Genomic DNA, 27,822 nt, shown 5'->3' on the forward strand with positions numbered 1-27,822 from the left:
TTTGCTTAAGTAAACACAGTTTTGTTTAAAGGAACTGTTGTAAAGATGTTTCTATAGAGCATCAGAAAATACACAAACAGTGAAAAAACTTCACCAAACAGTGTTACTTGAATTTCTGTTCACCCCCCCCCCCCCAAGTTCTCCCTCTTACACAACAATGCGAAGCATATAATTAAGACCCAGTCTAAACTGATGGCACATTCCCATTGTCTTTCAAAATCTCTTGCAGGCGTCACTGCAACACTGTAAGTGTTTGTATGTTGGATTTAAAAAGACAGAGAAGAAAGATGTGTTCAGAAGCAAATACAGAAAAATGTATAGGACAAGCCGAGAGAAACAATCCAAAGGAGGCAAGAATCAGAGATTACTGTAAGAGTAAAAAAACATCTGAACCACCAATAGTTGGTGACTCACATCTGAACACTCATAATGCACAAGTTCTGATATCAAGAAACACAAGATTTTTGTGTTTCTTGATGTGCAAGATGTGCAACCATGCACATGGTTACTTTGTAACCATGTGCATGGTTACTTTGTAACCGTGGTTCTCTGAGTGAGAGACTATCTTTCCACTCTGTTGCATGTTCTATATGTTGCATGTTCTATATCTGTATATGTATTTTTACAAATATACATATATAGACTCTGGCCCAGTCAAGCCGAGCTGGAGGGCAGAAGGCATCGGTCTGTTAGATACAAGACTGGCCTCAGCGAGTCCCGCCTCCTGCCTCAGCCAAGCCTGCCCAGCCATCTGCGGTCTCCACACCACCACCTGCTACAGGGACCAAGGCAGCGGGTTCCCCTCTACATGAGCTCAAGGGGCAGCAACTACCAGAGCCTCGTGCAAGCCCTGCACAGTCATAGCCTGCTTCATTTCAGTCAGAGTTCATCACGCCATCGTGTGATCAGAGCTCCCCATTACGTGTGTTCCACTCTTATGCAAACCTTCTCTGGCGACTGCCTTTTTTCAACTCTAGGTCCTCTTTGAAAGTTGCAGCCCAAGTCATGTTTGACCACTTAGTTTTGGTTTTGTCAGGGTTCCTGTGTCGTTGACCCATCATTTTCAGTTTGTTCATGTTCAATTTATTTTGTCACTCGTTCTCATTTCCCGTTTTGCTGTTCCAGTTACTTCCATGTGTCATTAGTCAGATTATGTTCAGCTGTGTACTCATCGGTCTCTCATTATCGTCCTTATTAGTCCGTGTATTTAAGTCATCAGTTCTCTCCAGCTCATGGTCTTGTCATTGCCGTTGTCTCTCCCACATGTGTGTCTATCCATTCAGTCAGTCAGTCGGTCGTTCATTCGTTCAGTCAGTTCAGCCACCTTATGTTCTGTTCATCCATTCTTCACAATTAACTCCAGCCTTCACCAACCTGTGAGTCTCGCGTTTGGGTGCGCTCTTCCTCACCTCCACACAGCGAAGCTCTGACAGGTTTGTTGTAAATAAATCTTGTAAATGTTTCTACTTGTGCAATAAGTCTGCTTTTGGGTCCAGTTTTCACATACCACCAGTTCATGTCATATACTGTAAATCATCAACCTGCCTAAAAACAATAAGAGCCCATACATATTTTCAGGCCAGTGAGACCTGTTTTTCACATCACTCTATCAAAGATAACAAGTGGAGTATCGTACTCACAGTTACTTGAAATTTAAGTGAAAACCAGGCTAAGTTTTTGCTAAGTTTGTATAAAAGAAAAAAGAAGCTTAATCAGAAACATGCTCTGAAGCTGATAGTGAATAAACAAAACAAACGTTTCAGTTTTCAGTAAAAGAATGGTTTCCTCCATAATGACATGTCTCTCCACGAATACAAAGTAGCTGTATTTTTTTCATGTAAATGCTGTTTAGTTGGATGGTTTACCCTGTAGTCTGAAAAAAACATTAAAAGGGAAAAGCCATGTCCATATTAAACATAGGGGCTTGCAAGAATTGGGCTCCCTGTGACTTTTGTCTCCTTGTTGTAAATACAGTGGGGCAAAAAAGTATTTAGTCAGCCACCGATTGTGCAAGTTCCCCCACTTAAAATGATGACAGAGGTCAGTAATTTGCACCAGAGGTACACTTCAACTGTGAGAGACAGAATGTGAAAAAAAAATCCATGAATTCACATGGTAGGATTTGTAAAGAATTTATTCGTAAATCAGGGTGGAAAGTAAGTATTTGGTCAATAACAAAAATACAACTCAATACTTTGTAACATAACCTTTGTTGGCAATAACAGAGGTCAAACGTTTACTATAGGTCTTTACCTGGTTTGCACACACAGTAGCTGGTATTTTGGCCCATTCCTCCATGCAGATCTTCTCAAGAGCAGTGATGTTTTGGGGCTGTCGCCGAGCAACACGGACTTTCAACTCCCGCCACAGATTTTCTATGGGGTTGAGGTCTGGAGACTGGCTAGGCCACTCCAGGACTTTCAAATGTTTCTTACGGAGCCACTCCTTTGTTGCCCGGGCGGTGTGTTTTGGATCATTGTCATGTTGGAAGACCCAGCCTCGTTTCATCTTCAAAGTTCTCACTGATGGAAGGAGGTTTTGGCTCAAAATCTCACGATACTTGGCCCCATTCATTCTGTCCTTAACACGGATCAGTCGTCCTGTCCCCTTGGCAGAAAAACAGCCCCATAGCATGATGTTTCCACCCCCATGCTTCACAGTAGGTATGGTGTTCTTGGGATGCAACTCAGTATTCTTCTTCCTCCAAACACGACGAGTTGAGTTTATACCAAAATGTTCTACTTTGGTTTCATCTGACCACAAGACATTCTCCCAATCCTCTGCTGTATCATCCATGTGCTCTCTGGCAAACTTCAGACGGGCCTGGACATGCACTGGCTTCAGCAGCGGAACACGTCTGGCACTGCGGGATTTGATTCCCTGCCGTTGTAGTGTGTTACTGATGGTGACCTTTGTTACTTTGGTCCCAGCTCTCTGCAGGTCATTCACCAGGTCCCCCCGTGTGGTTCTGGGATCTTTGCTCACCGTTCTCATGATCATTTTGACCCCACGGGATGAGATCTTGCGTGGAGCCCCAGATCGAGGGAGATTATCAGTGGTCTTGTATGTCTTCCATTTTCTGATGATTGCTCCCACAGTTGATTTTTTCACACCAAGCTGCTTGCCTATTGTAGATTCACTCTTCCCAGTCTGGTGCAGGTCTACAATTCTTTTCCTGGTGTCCTTCGAAAGCTCTTTGGTCTTGGCCATGGCGGAGTTTGGAGTCTGACTGGTTGAGGCTGTGGACAGGTGTCTTTTATACAGATGATGAGGTCAAACAGGTGCCATTCATACAGGTAACGAGTGGGGGACAGAAAAGCTTCTTACAGAAGACGTTACAGGTCTGTGAGAGCCAGGGATTTTCCTTGTTTGAGGTGACCAAATACTTATTTTCCACCCTGATTTACGAATAAATTCTTTACAAATCCTACCATGTGAATTCATGGATTTTTTTTTCACATTCTGTCTCTCACAGTTGAAGTGTACCTCTGGTGCAAATTACTGACCTCTGTCATCATTTTAAGTGGGGGAACTTGCACAATCGGTGGCTGACTAAATACTTTTTTGCCCCACTGTATGTGTGGTTAACCACTGGAATTTCAGCCCTGGCTAAAGTGCCAGGTCCATATATACAATATCATTTAATTAGCACAGTGACACTCTGCTGTGCAGAGGATGGAGAATACAAATTAACGAATGTGGAGACAAGGTGATACTGCTTTTAACAGCTGCATTTTACTTTGGGGAAAGAAGAAAATAATGACTTTTGAGCTCTCTGAGATTTCATGTTCTCTGTTTGACTGAGCTGATTTTCTTCAGGGCTGTCAAGTTTATGTGGTTATACTTATTAAACTAGCAGACTGGCATGTCCTGTATGAGATGACCCATTTGAATGTTCTACACAGGGAAAAAAACTAATGGTGCACCACAGTGTACATTAGAAGCTGAAATGCTTGTACATTTATTTTGAGATGTACTGTAAACTCTGAGCTTTTAGTTGAAGAATTTTAAAAGCTCAGAGTTATAGGATTGGTTTAACACCAGGATGTAAGTGTTATAGAAATTTCCCTGGATCTTTTAAAAACACTGGTCTAGAAGTGTAATTTTACATTGTAGCAATGTTAGCAATAGTTAAGTAACACTGACATCTAGTAAGAATTTATGACTGAAACTTAACTACTACTAGGTAATTAGTATTAACTAAAACTAATGCACTCACATACAGTAATAAACCATAGATCCCATTTATTATTGAGGATGCATCCTTTGAAGCTTTTTGTGCTATACCGCCTATTATTAATGTTTTAGTATAGAATAAATATAATAATAATAATAAAATAATGAAAAATATGAAGGTGTGCTGTTGTTTCTGGCACCAAGATGATAGTAACAGATCCTTTAAGTCCTATACATTGCAAGGTGGAGACTCAATGGATCAATCTTGTTTGTCCAGCGCATCCCACAGATACTCAATTGCATTGAGATGAGGGGAATTTGGATGCCAAGCCAATGCCTCAAACTTGTTGTGCTTTTCAAACAATTCCTTAACCTTCCTGAACTTTACTTTGTGGGGCTTTATACTGCAGAAAGAGGCCGCAGCCATTGGGCAATACCATTTTCATAAAAGGGTGTACATGGTCTGGAGCAGTGCTTAGGTAGGTGGTAAATCTCAAAGAAAAATCTGCATGGATGGTAGGATCTGAAGTTTCTCAGCATTGTCATCTACATGCAGTGGAAATGTGATTCAGACCAGGCCACCTTCTTCCATTGCGCCATGCTTGCATGCCCATTGTTGACACTTTTGCCAGTAGACAGGGGCCAGCAGTGGCCCTCTGACTGGTCTGTGGTGGTTTAAACAGAAAGTATAATTTTCCCATGGATACGGTGAGATAGACCACTCAAGCCTCATTTTGTAGTCTTTGTTTCACATAATGCTTTGCTGTAATGCTTCCTGTTCTGCATATAATTGGGCGTACTAGTAACTTAATTTGTACAATAAATTGTACAAATCCTGTGTTGCTCAAAAGCTAGTTTACACACAACTTATTCATTGTTATCAGGTTGCTCCAAAAGCTCCCTGAAAAGCCTTCAGTTGTTTCAGAATGCACTAATTGAGAATAGAAAGCGAGAGACCACATTTCTCTTATCCTGGCTTCTCTTCACTGCCTCTCTGTTAAATTCAGAATTAAAATTAACAAAATCTTGAACAATCAGGCCCCATCACATCTTAAATATCTCATAGTAAATTATTATCCTACAAGAGCACTTTGCTGTTAACCCACAGGCTTAGTTTTGGTTCCTAGCACTTTTATAGGTACAATGAGAGGCAGCGCCTTCAGCTATCAGGCCTCTCTCCCAGTTTAGATTTGGAGGTAGACATTCTCCACTTTCAAGATTAGGCTTAAAACTTTATATTCTGATAAAGCTTATAGTGAGAGCTGGATCAGGTGACCCTGAATCCTCCCTTTGTTATGCTACAATAGGCTTAGGCTTCTGGGGGACTTCACAAGATGAAATTATTTTATTTTATTTTCACTCATCTCTGTCCACTTTCTTTCTGTGTATACACCACCACTGTATTTAATCATTAGTAATTAATAAACTCTGCCTCTCTAAACTCTGGCACTCTCACCTATAGCTTTTCTTTTATCCTGTCTCTTTTTGGCTCTCCTCTCTTTCCTCTTACTTCCAACCGGTTGTGGCAGATGGCTGCCCCTCCCTTACTCTGCTGAAGGATTCGTCCTATTAAAAGGGAGTTGTTCCCTTTGCACTGTTGCCTCATGCTTGCTTGAGATTCTTTGAATTTCTCTCTAATATTGTTTTTATTCTGTACTACTGTTGTGGATTGGTGGTTAACAATTAAAACTAAATTGAAATTGAACTGAACTGCCACTACATAAATTAATAATAAAGACACCTTCAAAATGAGCAGAGACTCTAGCAGGTTCTATTCCATAACGATTGCTCCCTCAATATACAGTGACAGACAGAGGCCTATAAGATTTCCTCTGTATCAAAGAAAGACACTGATTGTTATTAGTACAGCCAGGGTTATAAAGGAAAAAGTACACAAATGAATTACTGTATAAACTTACTTTATACTGTCTCAGATTTACTAAAGCAGAGCTCTAAAAAAAGTCCATATTTACATATTTCTTCAGAATTTGCCAGAGAAAAATTAACACATTATTCTTACACCCTTTCGTGCACAACTGCTAGAAGTCACTTAATTTTAAAACATAGGTACTGTTTCTAAACACGGGCCTACATTTTCTTTTACTTTGGTGAGCAAGTCAAGAAAAAAAAATCAACACTCTAATACAAATTGTTCCTAGGTGATAAAAAATATGTCAAAAGACATCTTTATGGGGCGATTGTGGCTCAAGAGTTGGGAGTTCGCCTTGTAATCGGAAGGTTGCTGGTTTGAGCCCCGGCTTGGACAGTCTCGGTAGTTGTGTCCTTGGGCAAGACACTTCACCTGTTGCCTACTGGTGGTGGTCAGAGGGCCTGGTGGCACCAGTGTAACTGATTATTTGTTTTTGGCGCACACATACACACACACACAGCCTGAGGATACATACACATGTACAGGAGGAGCTTGGATTGATTCAGCAACCTTCTGGTACATGAACCATATTAGTCTCAGCTCATTTATAACAAGGCATCTGTTTTTGGTGAAGTCCATTTAGGAGAAACATGATTCTGGTGTTCTAGCTCCAGCAGGGCAAGAAGGAGCCTTTAGTTCAACAAAGGCCATTACTCTGACACATGAAGTAGGCGGCACACTGTTGTACAATATAACAAAAATGCCATTAAAAATAATGTAGGTTTAAGACAGTGCCAACGTGGTTTCATTTTTCACACCCAGAAGCTGTATCCATCTTTATATGATGTTAATACTACATATAGACCAGTGTGTATGACTAATATATTCGAGTAAAAAATGCAAGGGACAACTTATTTTAATTGAATGTAAAGTTCATATGCAAAAAAGTGAGATTTGATCTGGTCAGACTTTCTCACAGACAGTTGATGACATTTTTGTTTACGTGTGTTCTAGACTGACTGAAGTGGATGAATGGACTTTTTTTTTTTCCAGGGAGGATCAGACATCTGATGAGCTCTACAAGCTAACAAATTTAAACCCTCACTCTCTCTCCTTTGTTTCTGTGCCTCTCTTCCCTCCTCCCTCCTTCCCTCTCTGCTCTCTAATCACTGTGTTGTGGTAGTCACACTTTCTCCTCCCTCTCGTCTCCTCTCTGTGCTGTATATAAGTGCAGATGGCTGGCTTGTATTTCAGACTGCAAGAAGGAATGAATGCAAGCATGCAGCACAGACAGCCACCATGACTCCTGCTTTGAACCCTGAAGAAGAGACCCGAGCATCTATAGGTGAGCTCTTACACCCTTAGCATGTTTTCACCAGATAACTGTTAAAAACTTTTATTTTATCAGGCTGAAGGATCATGGCTTTCTGGGACCTTTTGTTTTGCTGCACAAAGAGGAAGATAAAAGTATTTTTAAACCCTGAGGGAAGCAGCCACCCTTGGTGAATGCTCTGGGTGATGCAGGAAGGGGAGGAGGAGGATAGGAGTGCCCAATCATTCAAGGAATGTTGGCTCAATGTTAAAAAATAACCCTCAAAGTGAGGAGTTTTTCCCATTGAGAAATCAGATGCACGGCAGCAAATTTCTTAAGCATCTGAGTGGAGTTTTTACCCAACAGGCACAAGCTGTGCATCAGCTGTAACAGATGCAGTAACAAAATCCCATTTTAAGGATGATTTGACTCATAAAGTGTCACAGCAAGAATACCTGACAACAAGAGAGAGCACAGTTTTCAAGGGTTGTTACTAAAAGCAGCTGGATACTCACCTATACCGTACACCTATACTGTAATTGCTGACCTTATTTCAAATTTGAGCATAGATTAAACCTGCTATCAACTCCTGTTTTTATAGTTATTCTTTCTGACACTGAAAGAATGAAAACTAAAATTGTCTTTTAAACATTAATTTACTGAATATTTGATTATAATCCATTCAAATTCTCTCATAATATAATCATATAATTGTGATATTGATAGGTCTGGAAGCTTACACAGTTGGCATTTTTGTCTGCTTCCTTTCCTGGTCTCAAACAGGCTAAATGTTTTTTACACAGCAGTTCTGTTCCAGTCTTATTGATCAAAGCACCTAAAGTGCTTTGATTTGATACATTCTTGCAGCTTTTAACAGAAATTGTTGTGCAGTGATTTTCCTGTCAAATACATTTACACTGCTGCGCTTGCTTTGAGTTAGTATTATGTTAACCTCTTCAAATATTTCCACTCTGCAGCGCTTAACCATAAATATGACTGGTCGCGCATTTGCCATACATTTCATGTTACCACACAAGGGAAACTGGTTTCACTTAAGGTGATAATCACATTTGTGTGAACACTTGCCTGATTGCTGTTGTCATAGTAAGTGAATCCAGATAACAGAAAGAAACCCTGGGCATGCTGAGCTGGTTTAATAGTACAGGGCCCAGGTGACACCTGATGGGACGGTAGCTAGATACCATCCTGATTGTATGTCATTGTGCAGCCTAATCGATTTATATCTGCTCTAAAAATCTAGAGCATCTAATTCATGTTAGATGTGATATATGATATATGATTAGATGTGATGTGATATATCCAGTCTAACCTAGTTCCGACTAATCATATTTTAATTTCACCAAGTCTCATGGCTTCTGTGGCTAAACTTTCATCACTTTTTCCACTGTAGGTTGAGCCACATTAATATTTTCACTGAGCTATGAGATTTGCAGGTTTAATCAGCTTATGTAGTTAAACATACATGTACAATCTCACGAAAAACATCCGCCAACAGAAAAATACACGTGTTTTCTCCATCTGACAAACCAGCCCCAAACTCCAAATCACCAGTCGTTTTCGTCTCGGCAGAACGATTTCTGGGCTCTGCAAAGTGGAAAGATTTCAACTTTGGTAGTTCCTGTTTTCCAGCTTTTGTTTTCTGGAATCAGGACCACATTTGCTCAGCAATAACATGTGTTAAAAGGCTTCTTTCGCTCCTCTGGTTAACATGGTTGGACCAGCTTTTTTGTGCCTCGTGGAAAATTCTGAGGCAGAGTCATGTTACTGAGTGCTCATAGAGATGATAGCAGAGACGAGCTGCAAGGCCACTTTCAGTTTGAGAAAATACAATACAAAATCAGTTGGGTAAACTTAAAACAAAGCTCGTTGTTACCTGTTACACAACTCTCACATTTGTACACAGTACGAATGTAACACTGCATAAAGATGATAAACTGCAAGATGCTACTGTAGCAAATATTTCAATAGCTTTTAAGAAGACGATTCCCGTCATGAGCCTGAGTCTTGTGCATCAGGCTTGTTCTGGGTTGGAAGGACTTGTCAGATTCTATAAATGGTTGATCAGAATTGTTAATGCCGTTCATTTTTTGGTCATTTCATTTGTATTCTTTGAACCCTTTTGTCCTAAAGGTTTGTTTGATTACACCTAAAACCAGTTGACATCCTAGACCTTTTATCCATTAAGTGAACTAAATTCCATTCGTTCAAATAGTTCAAATAGTGCGAAATCACAACAACCGTTGCTTCAAGGTTTTATATATTGTAAGGTTAACCCCAGCAATCAGATGACCCCCTATGAAAAAGCACTTGGTGACAGTGCAAAAGAAAAGCTCTCTCAGTTTTCTGTCAGAACTGGGTTGAGGGAAAGGTGGCTATCTGCTGCCAGTGGTAAGCAGCGAGGGGAGAAAACCCTGTGCCCAATCCTAACCCAAGTGGCCTATGGGTTATTGCAACATAACTAATGGAGAATTCAGAGTCAGCTAATCCAGCCCTAACTATATGCATTGTCAAAAAAGGAAAGTTTAAAGCATAATCCTAAAAGTAGAGAGTGTGTCTGTCTCTCAAGTCCAACTGGGAACTGCTCCCACAGCAGAGGGGCCTGAAAGCTGAAGGATCTGCGTCCCATTCTACTTCTACATACACATGTAGATTAATTTAGTAAGGATGTTTGTTTTTTTCTTTATTCAACTGTTTTATTGAGACCATTTTATTAGTTTGGAAGTTGGATTTAAAATCAGGTCTGCTTCTTAATCAGACATAACCAACGAATATGAAGCCTGCAATGTTAAAAGCTTTCTGAATCTGACTGAAAGAACAGTAATGTGACTTGGCGATGTTTAGTTGGCGCTGAGACATATTTATGTGACAGACGGTGTATGTCAGAATATCTTTTATTTTGACTCTTTGCTCTGCCCTGCCCACAGGGAACTTGGCTCAGTTCCCAAGCATCAAAAGCAGGAAATGAGTCTCCCTCTCCTCACATTTCTGTTTTCAGAACATTGTCCTCTTTTAAAAACGCCTCACACAGGGAGTAGCATTTACTTCTGAGGTCCACTACAGAGAAGTACCTGGTGTGAAATTTGCTTCTTTGAGGTCACAAGAGTTGTGGAGGTTGTACAGCAAAACCTAGATGACTCACCAAAAATAATAATTGCTATTCCTCCAAAACTGTATATGAACTTACAAAAGAGTAAGTTACTGCAAATTATACAATTTTATGTCAACATTCCTCCCATAAACCCTAAATTTCAGACACTGGCAACTGTAGGTCATATTCACCCAAATTTTCCTACAATCACTGAAAATTAGAAATTCTTATACTTTCTTGTACAATATTTGTTGAATGAGTGGAGCCAGTCCACAAGAACCACAGACACAAACAAACTCTTATCTTAATCAATGCCAGACCGGGTTGTGGTTCAGAGCTACTCTGGATAAATAATTTATTTTGACATAAAGCCAGACTTTGAATATAAATTCCAGCATGTTTAATCGGTGGCTTCTCCTTTCATCATTTATCGTGATAAGGACCACTTAGTGGAGAATATGAAAGCTTAGTTCAGCTTACCATCAATAGTGGACTTAGACTGAAACAATACAAACAAAAGAAACCCCACCACAAAAAACACGGCGGCTGCAAAAAAAGTAAAATGGTCAAAATTTTGTCAAAATCTGACAGAAGACAGTGGCGATGCCCATCTTTTCCAAATACAGTCTATGAACAGTGACAATAGTTAGGATGTGTAAACTGTTTTCCTGGAAAACAAAAAGCAAAGCAAAGGATCTTTGGACTCTTATCTCACTGTTTTCTAAAGAATCAACTTCAGCTTTCTCTTTTAAACATGACTAACATGACAACTTTTACTAAAAAAAAAAGGTAATATGAGTTGTTTTAGGAAGGCATTTCACAAAAAGATCTAAATTGAAGTGGATGTGGTTTAATATTAGCATGTTGTATCATGCAGGTTGTCATCATTTGAACAAAAGCAGAAAACAATTGCATGTAGCCATTGTTCACGTCATGATCTACACAATGGATAAGAATTAAAACATGCATGTTTATAGAGCTGCATAAACCAATGACCTAATCTTTGATGGTATCCACAGACAGGGGTTCCAGAAAAGAAATCTGCTATGTCTTGATGTGCATTAACCAGCATAAGGTGGTCATGGCAGATAGCCACCCCTCCCTGAGCCTGGTCCTGCCAGAGGTTTCTTCCTGTTAAAAGGGAGTTTTTTCATTTCCACTGTTCTTCCCTTTCCACTGCTCATAAGGGATCACATGATGTCAGAGTTGTCTCTGTTTTTTCTTAATATGGTAGTGTCTTTACCTTACAATATAAAGCACCTTAAGCTAATTGTTGTGATTTGGTGCTATATAAGTAAAAAGCTGTATCATTATATCTCAAGAACACCAGTGAGAAGATAAAATAGAAGATTTACATTAATTACAAATGACTCGTTACAACCTCAGGTTGTATTTTCAGCATAGGAAGGAACACATGAAACTTTGGAAAGGATGCAAACTCTCTATTACTCCTTCTCCCAGATGCCCATCCAGTACTGTTCCTTCTCCAGCCTTGGTTGTTATATTGTTCCTCTGCCACTGAGAGTACACCTTGGATGGCTCAATGAAGTACAGTTTGTTTATTTTCCTGGCTTCTGTCTCTCTGGTATGCCTCTTCAGGTGGCTGGCCAAGGCTGTGAGTCTTTCCTTGGCAGTTTTTAAGACCTCAACTATGGGCAACTTGCTTGTACATTTTAGCCATCCCTTTAGATAACTTAGTTAGATAACTTCGCACCTTGCTACCTTGAGCGTGGTTTCTAGCCTCCTCCATGGAGGGTACTGCTCCTTGTGGCTGTTAACCTTATAGCCAAGCTTCTCAGTTACCACTGCTGCCATGGTGTAAATAAGCTGGTGATGCGAAATGCTCACCTTGAGCTTTAACAACAGGCATTCACAAAACTGGTCACAAAACAGTATCTGTAACAAACGTATGTCATATGTACATACCATTATTTTATCACATATCATTCTGTAAAGCAAAATGTTATGTGAAAAAGTAAACAATTTAACATCCAAACTTCTAGACTGGGGCTATCAAGGTTATCATATATTGGGGGGCCACATACAACCCACTTTGATTAGACTTTATTGCTGCAGTATGAATGGCTGTGGGGAGGGTCTTTATCAGCAGGACAAACAGTAAATTTTATGAAAAAACAGTTAAAAGTCCAAAAGATATGCCCTCCTCCACATTTTCAAAAGCTATCCAAAGGGCCAGATTGGAGCCTTTGCCAGGCCGATGTTGGCCCCCACGTGTGATTTTTGATACCCCTGTTCTAGCCAGAATGCTTTTCAAATATTTTTTAGCATAAAATATTTTACAATTATAACTAGTTCAAAATTCAAACCATATTCAGCAAATAAGATCACCTCTTGTCTGCCATTAGTACTTAGTACTAAATATTCAGCCAGTAAGCTGCTCACACACTAGATGACTAAAAGGGTAATCAATAAATAAACAGCATATAAATAAATTGCATTTTCGTTAATAAAGAAATTCAAGTGAAATTCTTTTGAACATCCAGATTTCAGACATCTGATAGTTGTCTCTGCTCTGTGACTGGATGTTTGCTTGAAAAAGTTGGGATGCAGCAAACACTGAAACTTGCCGAGACATTTGGAAGGAAGACCTGTCATTACGGCTTGAGGCTTCAGTTATGGTAAGGGGAGAATACATGTGCACAGAAAAGTCGTGCTCTGTCTAGCAGAAGTCCACGTACCTAGGTGTCAACTGACTTAGTCTATGTGACCTCTGACTCATACCATGGAAATCCTTTTAATCATTTATGTATTTTGGAAAGAGTAAAAGGCCAAGAGTAAGTAATGTAGAATGTCAAAACTGAGTAAATGCAACATATTTTCAAGACTTGAACATGGCAAATTTCCATGTACACACACACTCATAAAGTCAGATGTTGAAGCTTTGACGATCCTCTATTGTGTTGAAAGATGAAATAAACAGTTAAACCAGACCATTGTTAATTCAGAAGAACTGTTGAGCTCATCAAATGTGACTTCAATAAAATTGCCAAACAATAAAAAAACAGTCAGGGCAAATGAAATTTAGGAGAGCTTACCAGATGTACTGCAACATTTTATACATAAAAAAAAAAGTCTCTGTCAGTTTTGTGAAATGCTGCATTATATGTGAAAACAGAGTCTCTTAACTCTGAGGTCAGGACCCAAAGTGGTGCCACGTGAAATATATGAAAAATCCCCAGAGAAAATCTTACTATCCTGCTCTGTGTTGCTTTGTTTTGTAGCCATCCTTACCTTTACTATTTTGCTATTGTAACTTTCATTAGACAGATGATACAACAATTTTCATGCAGGTTACAAAAGTGAAACAATAGATAAATAATAATTTGAAAAAAAAAGTCTTACAGATGAAAAAAATGTCTGAGTTTTGTTTTTCATTTGTTTTTCTTTTTCCCTGTCACTTTTCCCTTTGTCAGGATGACTGACAGCTGTACCTTCTGAATCCCAGAATGCCTGTTGTGCCAGTACTTGGGGAATCCTCCTCCCACCATGCTGTACCTGTTGCGCTCACCTGCTCCTGGCTGATTTTGCTATTTCATTCAGCTTTTGGTCAGAAACCTGCCAAACTGCCTCTGATTGGCCGAAAACCTTTCATTGCTGCCTGGAATGCTCCACTGGACTTGTGCACCTTTAGGTACAACATAACCACCAACATTAACCACCTATTCCACATCCAGGGAAGCCCACGTGCTGATTGGACAGGCCAGAACGTCACAATTTTCTATGCCAACCGGCTGGGCTACTACCCTCACTACACCCCACATGGCAAAGCCGTCTTTGGTGGCCTACCTCAAAACTGCAGCCTGGACCGACACCTGTTCAAAGCCTACCAGGACATCAACTACTTCATACCTGCAGAGGACTTTCGTGGCCTGGCTGTTATCGACTGGGAGTTCTGGCGACCTCAGTGGAGTCGCAATTGGCACAAAAAGGACATCTATAGACGCAAATCAAAGGAGCTAACCAAGAAAGCATACATCAACGTGACTGCAGCACAAGTGGAGGAACTGGCACGGCGGAGGTTTGAGAAAAGTGCCAAGATGTTTATGCTAAAAACCATCCAGCTGGGGAGACATCTCCGGCCCAGTGCCCTCTGGGGTTTTTACCTCTACCCTGATTGCCACAATTACAACCTGCATGATCAGAACTATACAGGCTTCTGCCCCCTGCTGGAGAGGCTGAGGAATGATGAGCTGGTGTGGCTATGGAACAGCAGCATGGCCCTCTATCCCTCTGTCACAATCAGGAAGCATCACAGCAACAGCATCAGCAACCTTGCACTTCACCCAGCACAGGATCAGAGAGTCGCTCCGAGTCGCCTCACTGACCTCAAAGGAGTATGACCTTCCCACCTATGTGTACCTGAGGCTGGGCTACCGAGATGAGGCCCTCAATTTTCTCACTACAGTAAGAACAAAGTTTACCAAAATATTACATATTTTTTTCTACTGTGTGTTCTGGATAAAATTTCCATTACGCAACAAAGTAGTTCATTTTCCTTTCACAGGGATACTTTTAATTCAATTTTATTTTTATGGCACAAAATCACAACAATGGTTCCTTTACAGTGTAAGATAATACCCCAATAATCAGATGACCCCCATGAGCAAGCTCTTGCCGACAGTGGGAAGGAAAAATCCCTTTTATCAAAATGAAACCTTCAGTTGAGGTGAGGGGAAGTGAGACAAAAGACACACTGTGGAAGAGATACAGAGATTATAGTAACTAATAATTAAGTAAAGAGACGTGTATAAACACAGAGAGGGCGAAATGACCACCTCATCACCCGCAGCCTATGCCTTTTGCAGCATAATTAAGGGAAGGTTCAGGGTTACCTGATCCAATTCAAGTCAATTCAGTTCAGTTTTATTTACACAGCACAGAAGAAAGGCCTGGAAGCTGAAGGATCTACCCTAAGAACCACAAGTATGGCTAGAGCAACATGCTCCATTGGACAGATATAGTAGTATGTGGTGAAATATGCTCTTTCAAATAGTTGCTGCCACTACTCTTAATGCAGTTTTCTAGATCAACTGAAGGCTTTTCAGAGAGCATTTAGGAAAATATGATAATAATCAACTGCGGTAGTCCAGCCTATAAGTAATAAATGCAAGAATTCGTTTTTCAGCATCACAATGAGACATGTTTCTAATTATAGAGTAGTTTTATGTGCATTGAAGGAGATATCACGGTCAAAAACCATGGAGAAGGTAATGCCATCCGTACCATGCCATACATAGACACAAAGATTTTCAGGGCTGAGTACAATAGCCTCAGTTTTATCTGAATTTTGAAGCAGACCTAAAAACAAAACAAAAAGAAAACAAACCCAACCTACAATTTTTTTTTTTTTCAAATATTTCATTTACATTTTTTTTTAATTGATTTTTAAATTGTTATTTAAAGCACTATGACATACCATAACACAACAGCACAGTGGTTAGCACTGTTGTTTCACAGGAAGAAGGTTCTGGGTTTTAGTCCTTCTGGCTAGAGCCTTTCTGTGTGAGCTTGCATGTTCTACCCATACTTGTGTGGGTTCTCTCTGGGTACTCCAGCTTCCTGCCACAGTTTAAAGACATGCAGTTAGTGGGGTTAGGTTGATAGCCTAATTAATTGTTGTCTGTGTCTCTACATTAGTCTTGTTGCAAACTGGCGACCTGTCCGGGATGAATCCCATCTCTCACCCTGTGGCAGCTTAGGGGTGGTAGGTCGGCCCTGCTTCATGTTATCTTGAGCAAATTAAGAGAAAATAGAACCAATAGCATTTTTTTGTTGTTGTTCTTTCATTCGTCTTCTGAATTTTACTGGTAATGCAATTCCTCATTCATGATTAACTTCTATGGGAGAGTCATTCAAATCTTGCCAGATTTATTGGACTGTAAAATTATTTTAAACATAAATGACAATTCTGAACATCCATCCATCCATCCATTTTCTTCCACTTATCCGGGCCCGGGTTGCGGGGGCAGCAGCCCAAGCAGAGAAGCCCAGACCTCCCTCTCCCCAGCCACCTCCTCCAGCTTATCCGGGGGAACACCAAGGCGTTCCCAGGCCAGCCGAGAGATATGATCTCTCCAGCGTGTCCTGGGTCTGCCCCGGGGCCTCCTCCCAGTGGGACATGCCCAGAACACCTCACCCAAGAAGCACCCAGGGGGCATCCTTGTCAGATGCCCGAACCATGTTTAAGTGCTGGTTCAATTCTGAACAAAGTCAGTTAAACATGATGATACTCAATGAGTTCTTCTTTTTGGATACCCACACAATATGTGTGCTAAGTTTCATCACAAACGTTTGCAAAATTCCTGAGAAATTAAAGGAGGTTCATGCTCAAATTCAATAAGCTCAGCGGAGTATGACATAACATCAGAATTTGAATTCAGTACCTTCCTTTTCTTGGCCACTCACACTTTATATCTTAAATGTATGACATCAAAACCACTGTATTCCTTAGACAATAAAAGATAATTGTGCTGTTTCCTTCCTTCTGATCAAAAAATCCATTCAAAAAATTTGTGGATTAATTAAATACAACATGCATTTTCAAAAGATAATTTAAAATGTAATAGCCTTTTTGGTTTTTAAAATTCCAAAACCATACAACAAGAACTTTAGGCAATGTCTGAATTTTCTGATTTTCAGTCTTATGAATAAATGTGAATTGAAACCTCTAAGTAGAACATATTCTTTCCTATTTGAACTGCAGTTTAGGATGTAGGCAAAAGGTGGTTGGTACACATAAGCAAAACCTTAGTTAAGTCAGAATAAGTCAGAGGATAAAGGTTGGAAGGGATAAAAAGTACAGCAGCGGTAGCCGCAAAGGAAAATATGTTTCAGCCTCCACATTGACTTAAGGCTCCTCATACTGTATATATAACAGTACTGGCACCTGTGCAGTCCTGTTCCAAACTGGTCTCTAAAACGTTTGACTAGAAAAAAAGCAGGATTTTACTAGTGGTAGAAAAATATAGAGCCACAGACATGGATCAGGGAGGCTTCAGCAGTTTGTCATCTATCACAATATGGAGTGATTTCAGGATAGATAGAAGATAATCTGGATATTGAGAAGTGGGCTCCATGGACCACTTTGAACTGGATTAACAGTGGCGGGCACATAATGATGTCAAGTTGTGAGTATAGAGGCCTAAGTCTAAGTCTTCTTCCCATAACATTTTGAGGTATGTGTCAAGTTTAACATTTTATTGTAAAGCAGGGAGATCAGCCCTCTGTTGGTTGGATAAAGTTGTAGGCCTCGGTAGAGGGCTTGAGCCTGAAATCTGGAAACAAATAAAGTGTCTGGCTTGCAAGCATCTTAAATCATTTAATTATTAATTTTTGTATGCAGTAAACATCATTTTCAGTAACGATGTGCTTAAACAGTCAGGCTATACTCTGAGTCTGCTCCCTACTGCCATCTAGTGGAGGTTCAGGGAAAACCAAATGTTTGAGGATGATCTGTTGATTCGGCAGGTTAACAGCTAATGTCTTTGAAAAGAAGAAGGATATTTAAAGAATTTCTTTGAAGTATGATCCTGTGGAGCTTTGCACAACATAACCAATTTCTCACTGTAACACTGATGAATGCAGTGTGGTCCACGCAGTATTAAAAATTCAATGTTCAAATATGTTGACCTTTGTGTTATTTTATTGTTCTTTTATTTTTTTCCTTTTCTTCAGCTACTTCATCATCACTTAGCCATCAATAATTTGAGATCCCTGCCTTAAATGGTGGCGTGTTAGTGATGGTGACAGACATGTGTGATGTGATGTGAGGGTTTACCTGTATTTTTCCTGTAGGACGATTTGATCCACACCATAGGGGAGAGTGCTGCACTGGGAGCTGCAGGATTTGTCATCTGGGGAGATTTAAATTTGACCTCATCCAGGGTAGGTGGTCTTTGCCCTACATTAACAAAGTAAAATTATTTATAGTATGTATTCATCATATATGCTGGTGCATATGGAGATTTATTTATGAACGTCTAACAAAATCACAAGAGGAGACTGTGCATGCATATGCTCTTCTGACGTTTGTGATTAATATTTTTAACGTGCAGAGATGTTATACATAAAGCTGAACTCCTAACACATCTTTAGGAATTCAGTTCATTTTAGTTCTGTTTTATTTATATTGTTCCAGCCAGTTGACAATAACAGTCTCTTCAAGTTGCTTTACAGAGGGGGAAATAATTATTTCAACCTCTGCTGAAATTGAAAGTTTCTTTCATCATCCATGAGGAATCAGAATCTGTGAGGATGCCACTCCATTCCAACCTATACATTTTCATTTTAAGGTTATATTTAGGCACTGGCGTATCTTTGTTATAGTGAGTCTGGTTCATCATTGGGTTTAAAGCAGAACTTGATGTGAAGCCACTAAACTCAAAATTTTGGCTGTAGTATCATATAAGCTATTACGAATTTCACCTTGTTTCCACAGCATAACTGCACCCACGTCAAGTCCTTCCTAAGCCACCGTTTGGGTCTGTACATCACCAATGTGACACGGGCAGCAGAAATCTGCAGTGAATTCCTGTGCCAGAGTAATGGCCGCTGCATCCGCCGGGACCCCCACGCCCAGCATTACCTCCACCTGAGTGCTGACAGTTACCGTATCCTTCCCTCTGAGGATGGGGACTTTACTGTGAATGGCTGGCATTCACCGCATGAACAGCAGCTACTAATGGAGAGGTTTCGCTGCCACTGCTATGAGGGCCACAACGGTGAGAACTGCGACAGCATCAACAAAGTAAGAGAAGATAAAGGGCCATGGGAGGAAGAGGAGGAGTACGAAGATCACGACAAGAAGAGGACAGAGTGGGAGGATGAACAGGATGAACAGCAGGAGGCAGGAGAGAGTGCAGCACCGCCAACTTGCGTCAACCATCACTTAACTTTGTTGCTCCTGTTGAATTTATTATTAGTAAAGATATATGTTTGAAGATGGCTTCAAAAGAGAAAGTTAGTTTCAATTTAGCTGCGGGTAGATGTGACATGTCAACGCTGCAGTAAATATAATGTTCAAATTCAAAATTAATTTTTTATTTTATCCAAGGATACTGACATAAACTTGACTTTATGCACCATAAAGCTAATTGCAGTAATAGGACGTCTCGCTGATGCTGTTTGATAAATGTGCTATAAACAGTTGCAAAATACCACCTGAAATACAATACATGCAGAAAACATGTCTCATGAAAACACTTTACCCAATCAGAAAATGATTGCCTGTCAGACATTATTTGTGGCCTAAATCAGCAGTGTACCCATTGAAACAGAAGAAAAAATGGAATTGCACAGCCAATATACATGCTTGAATTTATTCACTGTAACTCATATTGCAGAGAAATCATGTGAAATGCCTTATGGTTCATGAAAAAAGGCAGAGCTGGCTTGTCGCATGATGATCCTCCGTTTTGCTTTGTCCACAAAAACCAAAGGCTGCTTAAAATACAATACTGCACATCCATATATAGGAGCACAATTACAAAGACTTGATGCATTTTTAAAGACATCCTTTATTTCCAATACCTTGAATGAACTGTTACTATACTTTGCGGTAAATGTACAAATTTATATTTTTGTATTGTTACTTATTACTTGTAGTCTTTCCAGGAAATGTCACAAACCGTTTTGGAGCCTGTTAGGATGCAGCATATAGCTGCTTTTAACTTCAGAATACATTCTGTTGGGTTTGTTACCCTAAAGAACAGAAAGACTTTTTTATATTATTGATCTCTGGATTTTGTATTTGATTCTACTTCATCTCAGTGTGACTGGTAAACAGCTACTGTCTCTGAATGTACAACTGAAAGTGCAAGGAAGCACTCAACTGGATGCAGGAGATGGCACAAACTATATCTGACAGACACAGCCTCTGGAAACTGAGGTCCTTTAATTTCACCTTTTTACCAAAGTTTACCAGTTTTTTGATACCTCAGGTTCTCGTAAAACTCTTTATTCAGTCTCTGTCTCTCAGTGTGTCCCAATGTGCTTTTCTCTGGATAATTCCAAGTATAAAGCATACTTATAACTACGATGCCAAAGTTGACAAAACAAAGTTGTCATATCTATTCACCATTTGTCGTTTTAGAACCAGCCTCCATCAGCAAATACTGTTTGTTCAGTAATAAAACTGTGGATGGTCTAACTTTCATTAATGTATTAGGAATTTATTGATTTTACCAATCATAACACAATGTAAGAAAATCTTCTAATTCGGTAACCTTGTTCCTAACAAAAACAGTTTAAAGTCATTAGATAATAACATTCAGTGTTGTTACTTTTTCTAAATAAAATCAATCCCCTAAAGTTTGCTTTACATTCAGATTGAACAAACAGTATTGAGTATTTGTAATGACACTAACCGGAAACATTACCTTTGGAGAAGTTGGCAGTTTGTTGCAGTTTAAATAGCTGATGAAAAGGCAGCCTATGTTGCTTATGTAGTCAAAGAGACAGAAGAAAACAGGGGTAGAAGGGGTAACCAATAAATTTTAGTATTTAACATTAAGTAACAATGAAGCACGTCACATGGACGGCTCAAGCCTGCCTTTAGGTTAATGTTTTTAGGCTTTTACTTCAGACTTTGTGTAGCAATTGTAAATTTCCTGTAGTCACTGTATTCTTTATTAAATCTTAAGATTGTAAACTACATATGTAACAAGGAGTATGCAACACATGAAAAATGTTACCTGATTGTAAATGCACTGCTAATAAACACTTTCCAAAGCTACAGTGTGTTTCTTCCTTTTCCTGCCATTATTACATAAAGTGATGAGTTCAGGGGAAGTAACAAAGAAACATCTTCCGCTTAGTGAGTTGAGTTGCAGCCAACTGGATCATCTGCTGATCCAGATCAGATTGGATATGAATCTAATGGGGCAGATTCACATTCAGTTGACATTATTTATCTTTGTCTTTATATTAGGTTTTCAAACAATGAAAAAATTGTGTCTTGAAAAACGTTGACTACCTTTTCTACAGTCATTAAACCTCAGACCCAGTTAGTGAGAAAAAGGAACAGAAGGCTGAACTATGATAATGATGAGTCACTGGTGTGAGATGACTGCCCTGGCAAGAATAAGAGACAAACTCTAAAGAACAAAGAAAATGTTTAGGAATATTTAGTAATAAGTAATAATAAGTATGCAAATATGTTTTTATGCAGAAAAGTTTTGACTTTAAATAACCTTTTCTGTTAAAACAAGATTAATTTATGTTGAAGACATACTGAAGACCTTAAGTAACTAAAATACTATATGCACTACAATCTCCTGATTTACAAATGAAATTGACACAAAGCTAAAGCATGAAAAACATGTTGCCATCATTGTGTCATTTTTGTGATAAATTAGTACAAACCAGAAATATTATACATGAACCAGGCTGTTGTTGTTGTTTTAACTTTTGTTGTTTATTTTTTAACTTTCGTTACCATTCTGTTTTTCATGCACTCTGAGTTTTACTTTCATCTTGCAAATATGCAACTTTTAAAAACCCTTTTTCACTAAATTATCTTACTGTTGATTGTATTTGTCCAAAACTGTTTCCAAATTCTTTGCATCATTTATTCTAACCCACTCACCAGTTAGTATTTTAATTAGATAAGGATCTACCAGAGAGAAGAAACTGTTTCCTCTGACATATGAAACAGCAAAAAAATTACTTGAGAAACACTGAAGTATTATGACAAGCCACTGAAGACAGCAACAGGTAGGAGCTAAAACACTACATTATATCCAAAAAATGTTGACTGATTTGAAAAGAAGAGTGAGATAACCTAGTAAGATAAAGGATATTATTAAAAAGATTTGATCTTTTTAAAATATGGACAATTTGTTTACAGATATGCTGCGAAATCCTTAAGTCATTTTTAATTTTATATTGATTTACCAGGATGAGCAAAAAGGACATCAAAAACAGAATGTAGTTAACATATGTATTCACATTCACAAGGGCTCTATCTGAACACCAAATATGAAGGAAGGTTTTAGAAATATCTTTATTTTATATCATTATTTAGCACTTTTATCATTCCAAATCCATTGTAAATGACTATTTTGCTGGTTACAAATAGTATCGTTCACAAACAAAAAGTTAATTTTGTCAGTATAAATGGTTATTGATCAAGAGGAAAAAGAAGAACTGCAAAGGCCAAATCTATTTTGTTGTTGTTCCTGGTTAGAGATCAGTAAGTCACACTAAAATTAAATAAACCATATTTTTAAAATATTTTTTAGAATGTGTATTAATGGCATTTCGAGTCATGACTTGATAACATGTTCAGTTCTCCTACACAATATCATTTTTAAAATGATATGCTGTTTAAAATTTGTCATAAATATGAATATTTTTTAAATATATAATGAAATAAAAGTTTATGGCATGAACATATAAAATTGTTAGGGACTACAATTAGTCTGTTTTCATAAATTTTCCCCTACATATGATCATTAGGCAAGTGAACTTGAACTCTGAACACTCAGGGAGTGTCCTTAGACTACTCTAGGTGAATAGAGCAGATTGTTCAGCCACTGGGTGAACTTGGAGATTTGGTTCATCATTCCAAGCAGTTATGTGTATGTTCTAGCACCTAAAATTGTCTAATGTTACCTGTTTTGCTGATAATGATCATTTACATAAATTGGGGCCACTGCTGACATTTTAAGCTCTGAGCACAGAGCATGCACGTAGAGCTATGTCATATTTATCTTCCTCTTTCTCTTTCACACACACATAAAATAATAATGGAGGAAGTATCTTACATTCTAACTGCAGAAACAGCTTTGTGTCCTGTTATATTCATATTATAAAAGTAGTATTTAACTTTTGCAGCTTCAAGTGGAGCTCTTTCAGAACTATTTTGTATCCACTGATGATCTAATAGAGCATCTAATACCTGTTTTCTCCATTAATTGTTTGAGATGTAAAAATTATGAAAAGTCATCTTTCACCGAGAGTCATATTTCAAATAACTTCAAATGTGATCAAAAGTGCCCCCTTTTAGCCCATCTTAAGAAGACGGAGTTTGGTTATTTTAAAGAGAAAACAGAGTTTGTCAAAAATAGCTATGATTTATGTTGATGTTTGCTGACTTTTATCCACTGTCTGCCCTGCTTGTCCAGACCTATTACCATGGCCCCATCCTTCTTCTCCTCTGTTGGCTTCTGTGTAATTGGATCTATCACCTTAGCCCTTGCCCTACCTCCAACTGAGCCACCGCTCATCAATAACCATCCCTTTGTGGCTATATGGAACGCGCCAGTCGAGCACTGTAAACGTCTTCACATCCCGTTGGACACTGCAGCCTTCCAGTCAGTGACGACACCCGCAGCTGTGCCAGGCCAGTTTCTCACCATCTTCTATGAGGACCGCCTTGGCCTTTACCCTAGAGCTGATTCTGTCAAGCATAAGCTCTACAGCGGTGGGGTCCCCCAAAATGGCAACCTGACAGAGCACCTGGCCAGAGCCCAAAAACAAATAGATCACTACATCTCCCAGGATTCTTCTCCTGGGCTGGCTGTCATTGACTGGGAATCCTGGCGCCCCCTGTGGGACCAGAACTGGGGTTCAAAACGCATTTATCAGAAATTATCCATCAGTCGTACCCTGCAGATGCTCCCGTTTTTATCATTAAAGCAAGTTCTTAAACTGGCAAAGAAACAGTTCCAGCGGGCTGGACGTCACTTCATGGAAAAAACCATTAGCCTTGGTACTGGTGAGCGTCCAAACCGCCGATGGGGCTTCTACCTGTTTCCTGATTGCTACAACTATGGATGGAACAAGCTTGGCTACACGGGAGAGTGCTCCCACAAGCAGAACAACCAGATGCTTTGGTTGTGGGAACGCAGCACAGCTCTCTTCCCATCAGTCTACCTTCACCAGAATCTGAGGAACTCTCCCCGGGCTGCGCTCTTTGTTCGTAACCGTGTTCTTGAGGCTCTGAGGGTGGCAGCATTGCCTAAACGTCCTTACATTATGCCAGTCTATGTCTATTGCAGGCCACTGTACCGGGATCAGACCAAAAAGTTTCAAACCAGGGTGAGTGTTTGTGTTAAAATCACATTTATGCACATTATTCACTTCATCTTTATGATTACAATAAACAGCCCATCACATGAGGGCTGTTTATTGAACCTAAATAGTTATTAAATTTCTCACGTAAGAGCAAAAAGCATTCACAAGAACACAGCAGAAAAACAACTCAACAAATGAAGAATTATTTTTTAGAAACGACATAAAAACATAAATTAATACTGCTCTCAAAGGAGAATGAAGGACTCAATTTAGAACTCTAATGTGATAAAGGTTTGGAGTTCATTCACTTTGAACAGTTTGTAGTACCTTATATCAACTCTACCAAGGTTTATCTATAGGTTTTCTATACTGGATTCTAAAAGATCTGAACGAGAGAGAAGCTGTGGGGTGTTTTGGGGGCCTCGATAGGGCATTAAATTACTTTGAGCCTTTTTATTTAAAAAAAAAAGTTTCGTTCTTGCTCTTTCAGAGAGATCTAATCAGCACGATTGGAGAGTCTGCAGCACTTGGAGCTTCTGGGGTCATAATATGGGGAGGTTCCAGAGACTACAACAACAAGGTAATTCACAGCTTACTGATATTTACTGGATGTTTTGATCAGATCTCCTGTCATTAAAGGATATTCTAACTCGACACTATATTGACACGTCAGCATTAAAAATCTACCAGCTGAGCAATGTGATTCCTTCTCAACATTGCAAATCCAGTGTTTGTTTGTTTCGTGAGAAGAGAAAAGACTTCAAGTATCACACGAGCCACCCGAAGTTTCTGCATTTGTCTTTAGCCATAAAAACTCTATATTAGTAACTCTTCACAGGTCTGAAAACAGGAACACAACTGGCCAGCCTTGCATCAACAAATAATTAACATGCCTTTGTTTCCTCTCTTAAGAGGAACTAACGGTTGTGACTGTTTATCTGTGTTTACCAGACATGTGAAAGAGGTATTGCAGCTTCATTTGCTGCAGCTGCTTTTTGATTTGGTATATCTTTTTCTCGTCATTTGATGTTCACACAATCACAATATCTTATTGTCTTACAACCAATTTAAAGTGGCACAGCTGAATGGAAATTCTAATTAAGAATAAAACAGACCATTTAGATGGTCTTACTGCCACTATCCATGTTCTCAGTCCAGTTGATGTTCCTCCTTTGGACACAAACATTCATTAAGCAATATGTTTTATTTGGACTTTAATTACCCCAATAAAATATTTTTGCTGACATTCATCTTGAAGTTCTAAGATTTTTTTTGTACATACTTTTTGAACACCTGAACCTCTCATATAAACTCCATCCTGTCTTTGCAGGCGTCCTGTGATGCTCTGTCCAAGTACCTGAGATCCACATTGAACCCTTACATTGCTAATGTGACTGCAGCCGCCAAGCTCTGCAGCGAAGTCTTGTGTCAGGGGAAGGGCCGCTGTGTCCGGAAGAGCAACAACTCTCGCCACTACCTGCACCTAAACCCCACCCATTTCCACATCATACGAGCTGATAGGAAGTATGTGGCTATTGGCCTCCCTTCTGCTGCTGACCTCAGTGCCTGGGCTGAAAACTTTACCTGTCAGTGCTACGCAGGGCGGAATTGTTCTCCCAAACTAGTACACCCAACCACCATGAAACTCATTTGGATTTAATGTGTGAGGAAAGTAGAATTCTTTCATGTGATTATCTATCATTCATCTATTTTCCAAAAACAGAAAGGAATGTAAGTAAATGATTCCCTCAAAACATAGTGCTATTAATACTAATAACAACAACATCAACAATAATAATAATAATTGTTAAGACAAGCTATACTTTAAACTTCAGTTTTAACTATTTAAAAGTAAATGTGCCTTAATTAAACTAAACTCAGCTCAACTAAACTGAATTTTGAAAAATATACCTTAATCTAAAGTTGAGTAGATGAAGCTTCTGTCTGTTACATTACAAAGACACTATTTGGAAAGACATTTGTAAACATTACCTGTGTTGTAAACATCTGAGCACAACTGTCAGTCATTTTTTATGAATTTAAATAGGCCAGTCATATAGGTTTGAACTTTGAATCTGGCCCAGATTCATCCATCAGTGTATAATTGGGTGAATGAGGCCTGGAGTGAAAATTGCTTTGAGTGATCAGTTAGAATAGAAAAAGTGCCTCTTCTGATGCTTTGTTTGAACTTTAGCAGGTCATCTTGACCATGGCTACACACCTAAATTCAGTTGCTGGCCTAATTGGCTGATGACACATTAACAGTATGGGGTGGTTCAACAGATGTACCTAATGAAGTGGCTGCTGAGTGTATGAATCAACAAATAATAATAAATAATGCAAAAAAAATGGAGACGTTTCCTTAATAAATGACATGAGCAGAGCAACAACAATACAAATACATGCAAATATACATTCATGTCCTCAGAACAGTGACATCATTCTTCTATAGCATCTTATTCATGTGCTTGTAAATCAGAATGATTTGATGAATGAAATAAACACGAGTGTCACAAAGAGAATGAGTGTGTTTTGTGTTTGATAGATCTTTTTAAGTATATAGCTACTTTACCAGGTTTATTAACGGCATCAAAAGTAACATTTTCTAAGCCACATTATGAAAAAAACAACTAATGGTGACAATCTACAAAAATGATTTGCAACACATAAATTTGCACCATAATCCTAACTTTCCCATGACTGACCAAATATGTTATTTTTTCCATACTCCTTAAAAAGTGTTTAAAGTTCTCCAGGCTTTCTGAAGGTCTTTAAAGGTTTTCCTTGGACACTGACTCCTTATTCAGTGATTTTCAGTCTAGTCCTTGTGCCTGGCCATTTTAAAGGAAGCAACAGTGGTGTACAAAATACAAGAAAAATAAAAAAAACAAAACAAAATATAAGAAATAAAGAAATATGAGAATTATAACTTAGCTAAGAACTCCTTTTAAAATTTATATGTAGCCACATTATATGTTGTAAAAACATTTTATTTTAATTTATTTTAATTTATTCCCATTTTAATGTATGAAAAATGTACAACAGATGGACAGGATCTAAATTTAGATGACTTGACTTTTAAAAGTCATGTCCTTAAGAAAAAAGGAAAATCCAGCAAGAATTTGTGAGATGCTTCTGGCTCTTCAGTTGATCCATCCATAGTTAAAGCTTCATCAGAAATGTCACAGTTCATGGGTGGTTATCAGGAGGCCATTCTTAACAAAGGGAAATGGGAATAAAAGGCAGAAGAATGCCAAATTAGACGACAACCAAATTTGTAATGTTTGCTAAACATTATTGTCAATAAGTAAGTAGGAG

General features: G+C 38.9%; 2 protein-coding genes across 2 annotated transcripts; both read left to right on the forward strand.

Moving 5' to 3' along the window:
* Positions 1–7,031: 7,031 nt before the first annotated feature.
* Positions 7,032–22,616, forward strand: hyal4 (hyaluronidase 4). Its single transcript, XM_085167205.1, is given in 5 exon segments — positions 7,032–7,391; positions 13,902–14,759; positions 14,761–14,892; positions 18,283–18,372; positions 18,926–22,616. Coding segments are annotated over 4 exon segments (1,548 nt in total). The 5' UTR covers positions 7,032–7,391; positions 13,902–13,934; the 3' UTR covers positions 19,427–22,616.
* spam1 (sperm adhesion molecule 1) lies at positions 22,151–27,026 on the forward strand. The gene is made up of 4 exons (XM_085167207.1): positions 22,151–22,200; positions 23,613–24,528; positions 24,995–25,084; positions 25,835–27,026. The coding sequence occupies exons 2-4, from the start codon at positions 23,623–23,625 to the stop codon at positions 26,162–26,164; spliced, it is 1,326 nt and encodes a 441-aa protein (XP_085023333.1). The 5' UTR covers positions 22,151–22,200; positions 23,613–23,622; the 3' UTR covers positions 26,165–27,026.
* The last annotated feature ends 796 nt before the right edge of the window (positions 27,027–27,822 follow it).

Source organism: Neolamprologus multifasciatus, chromosome 7 (assembly GCF_963576455.1).
Source record: "Neolamprologus multifasciatus chromosome 7, fNeoMul1.2, whole genome shotgun sequence".
NCBI lineage: Eukaryota > Metazoa > Chordata > Actinopteri > Cichliformes > Cichlidae > Neolamprologus > Neolamprologus multifasciatus.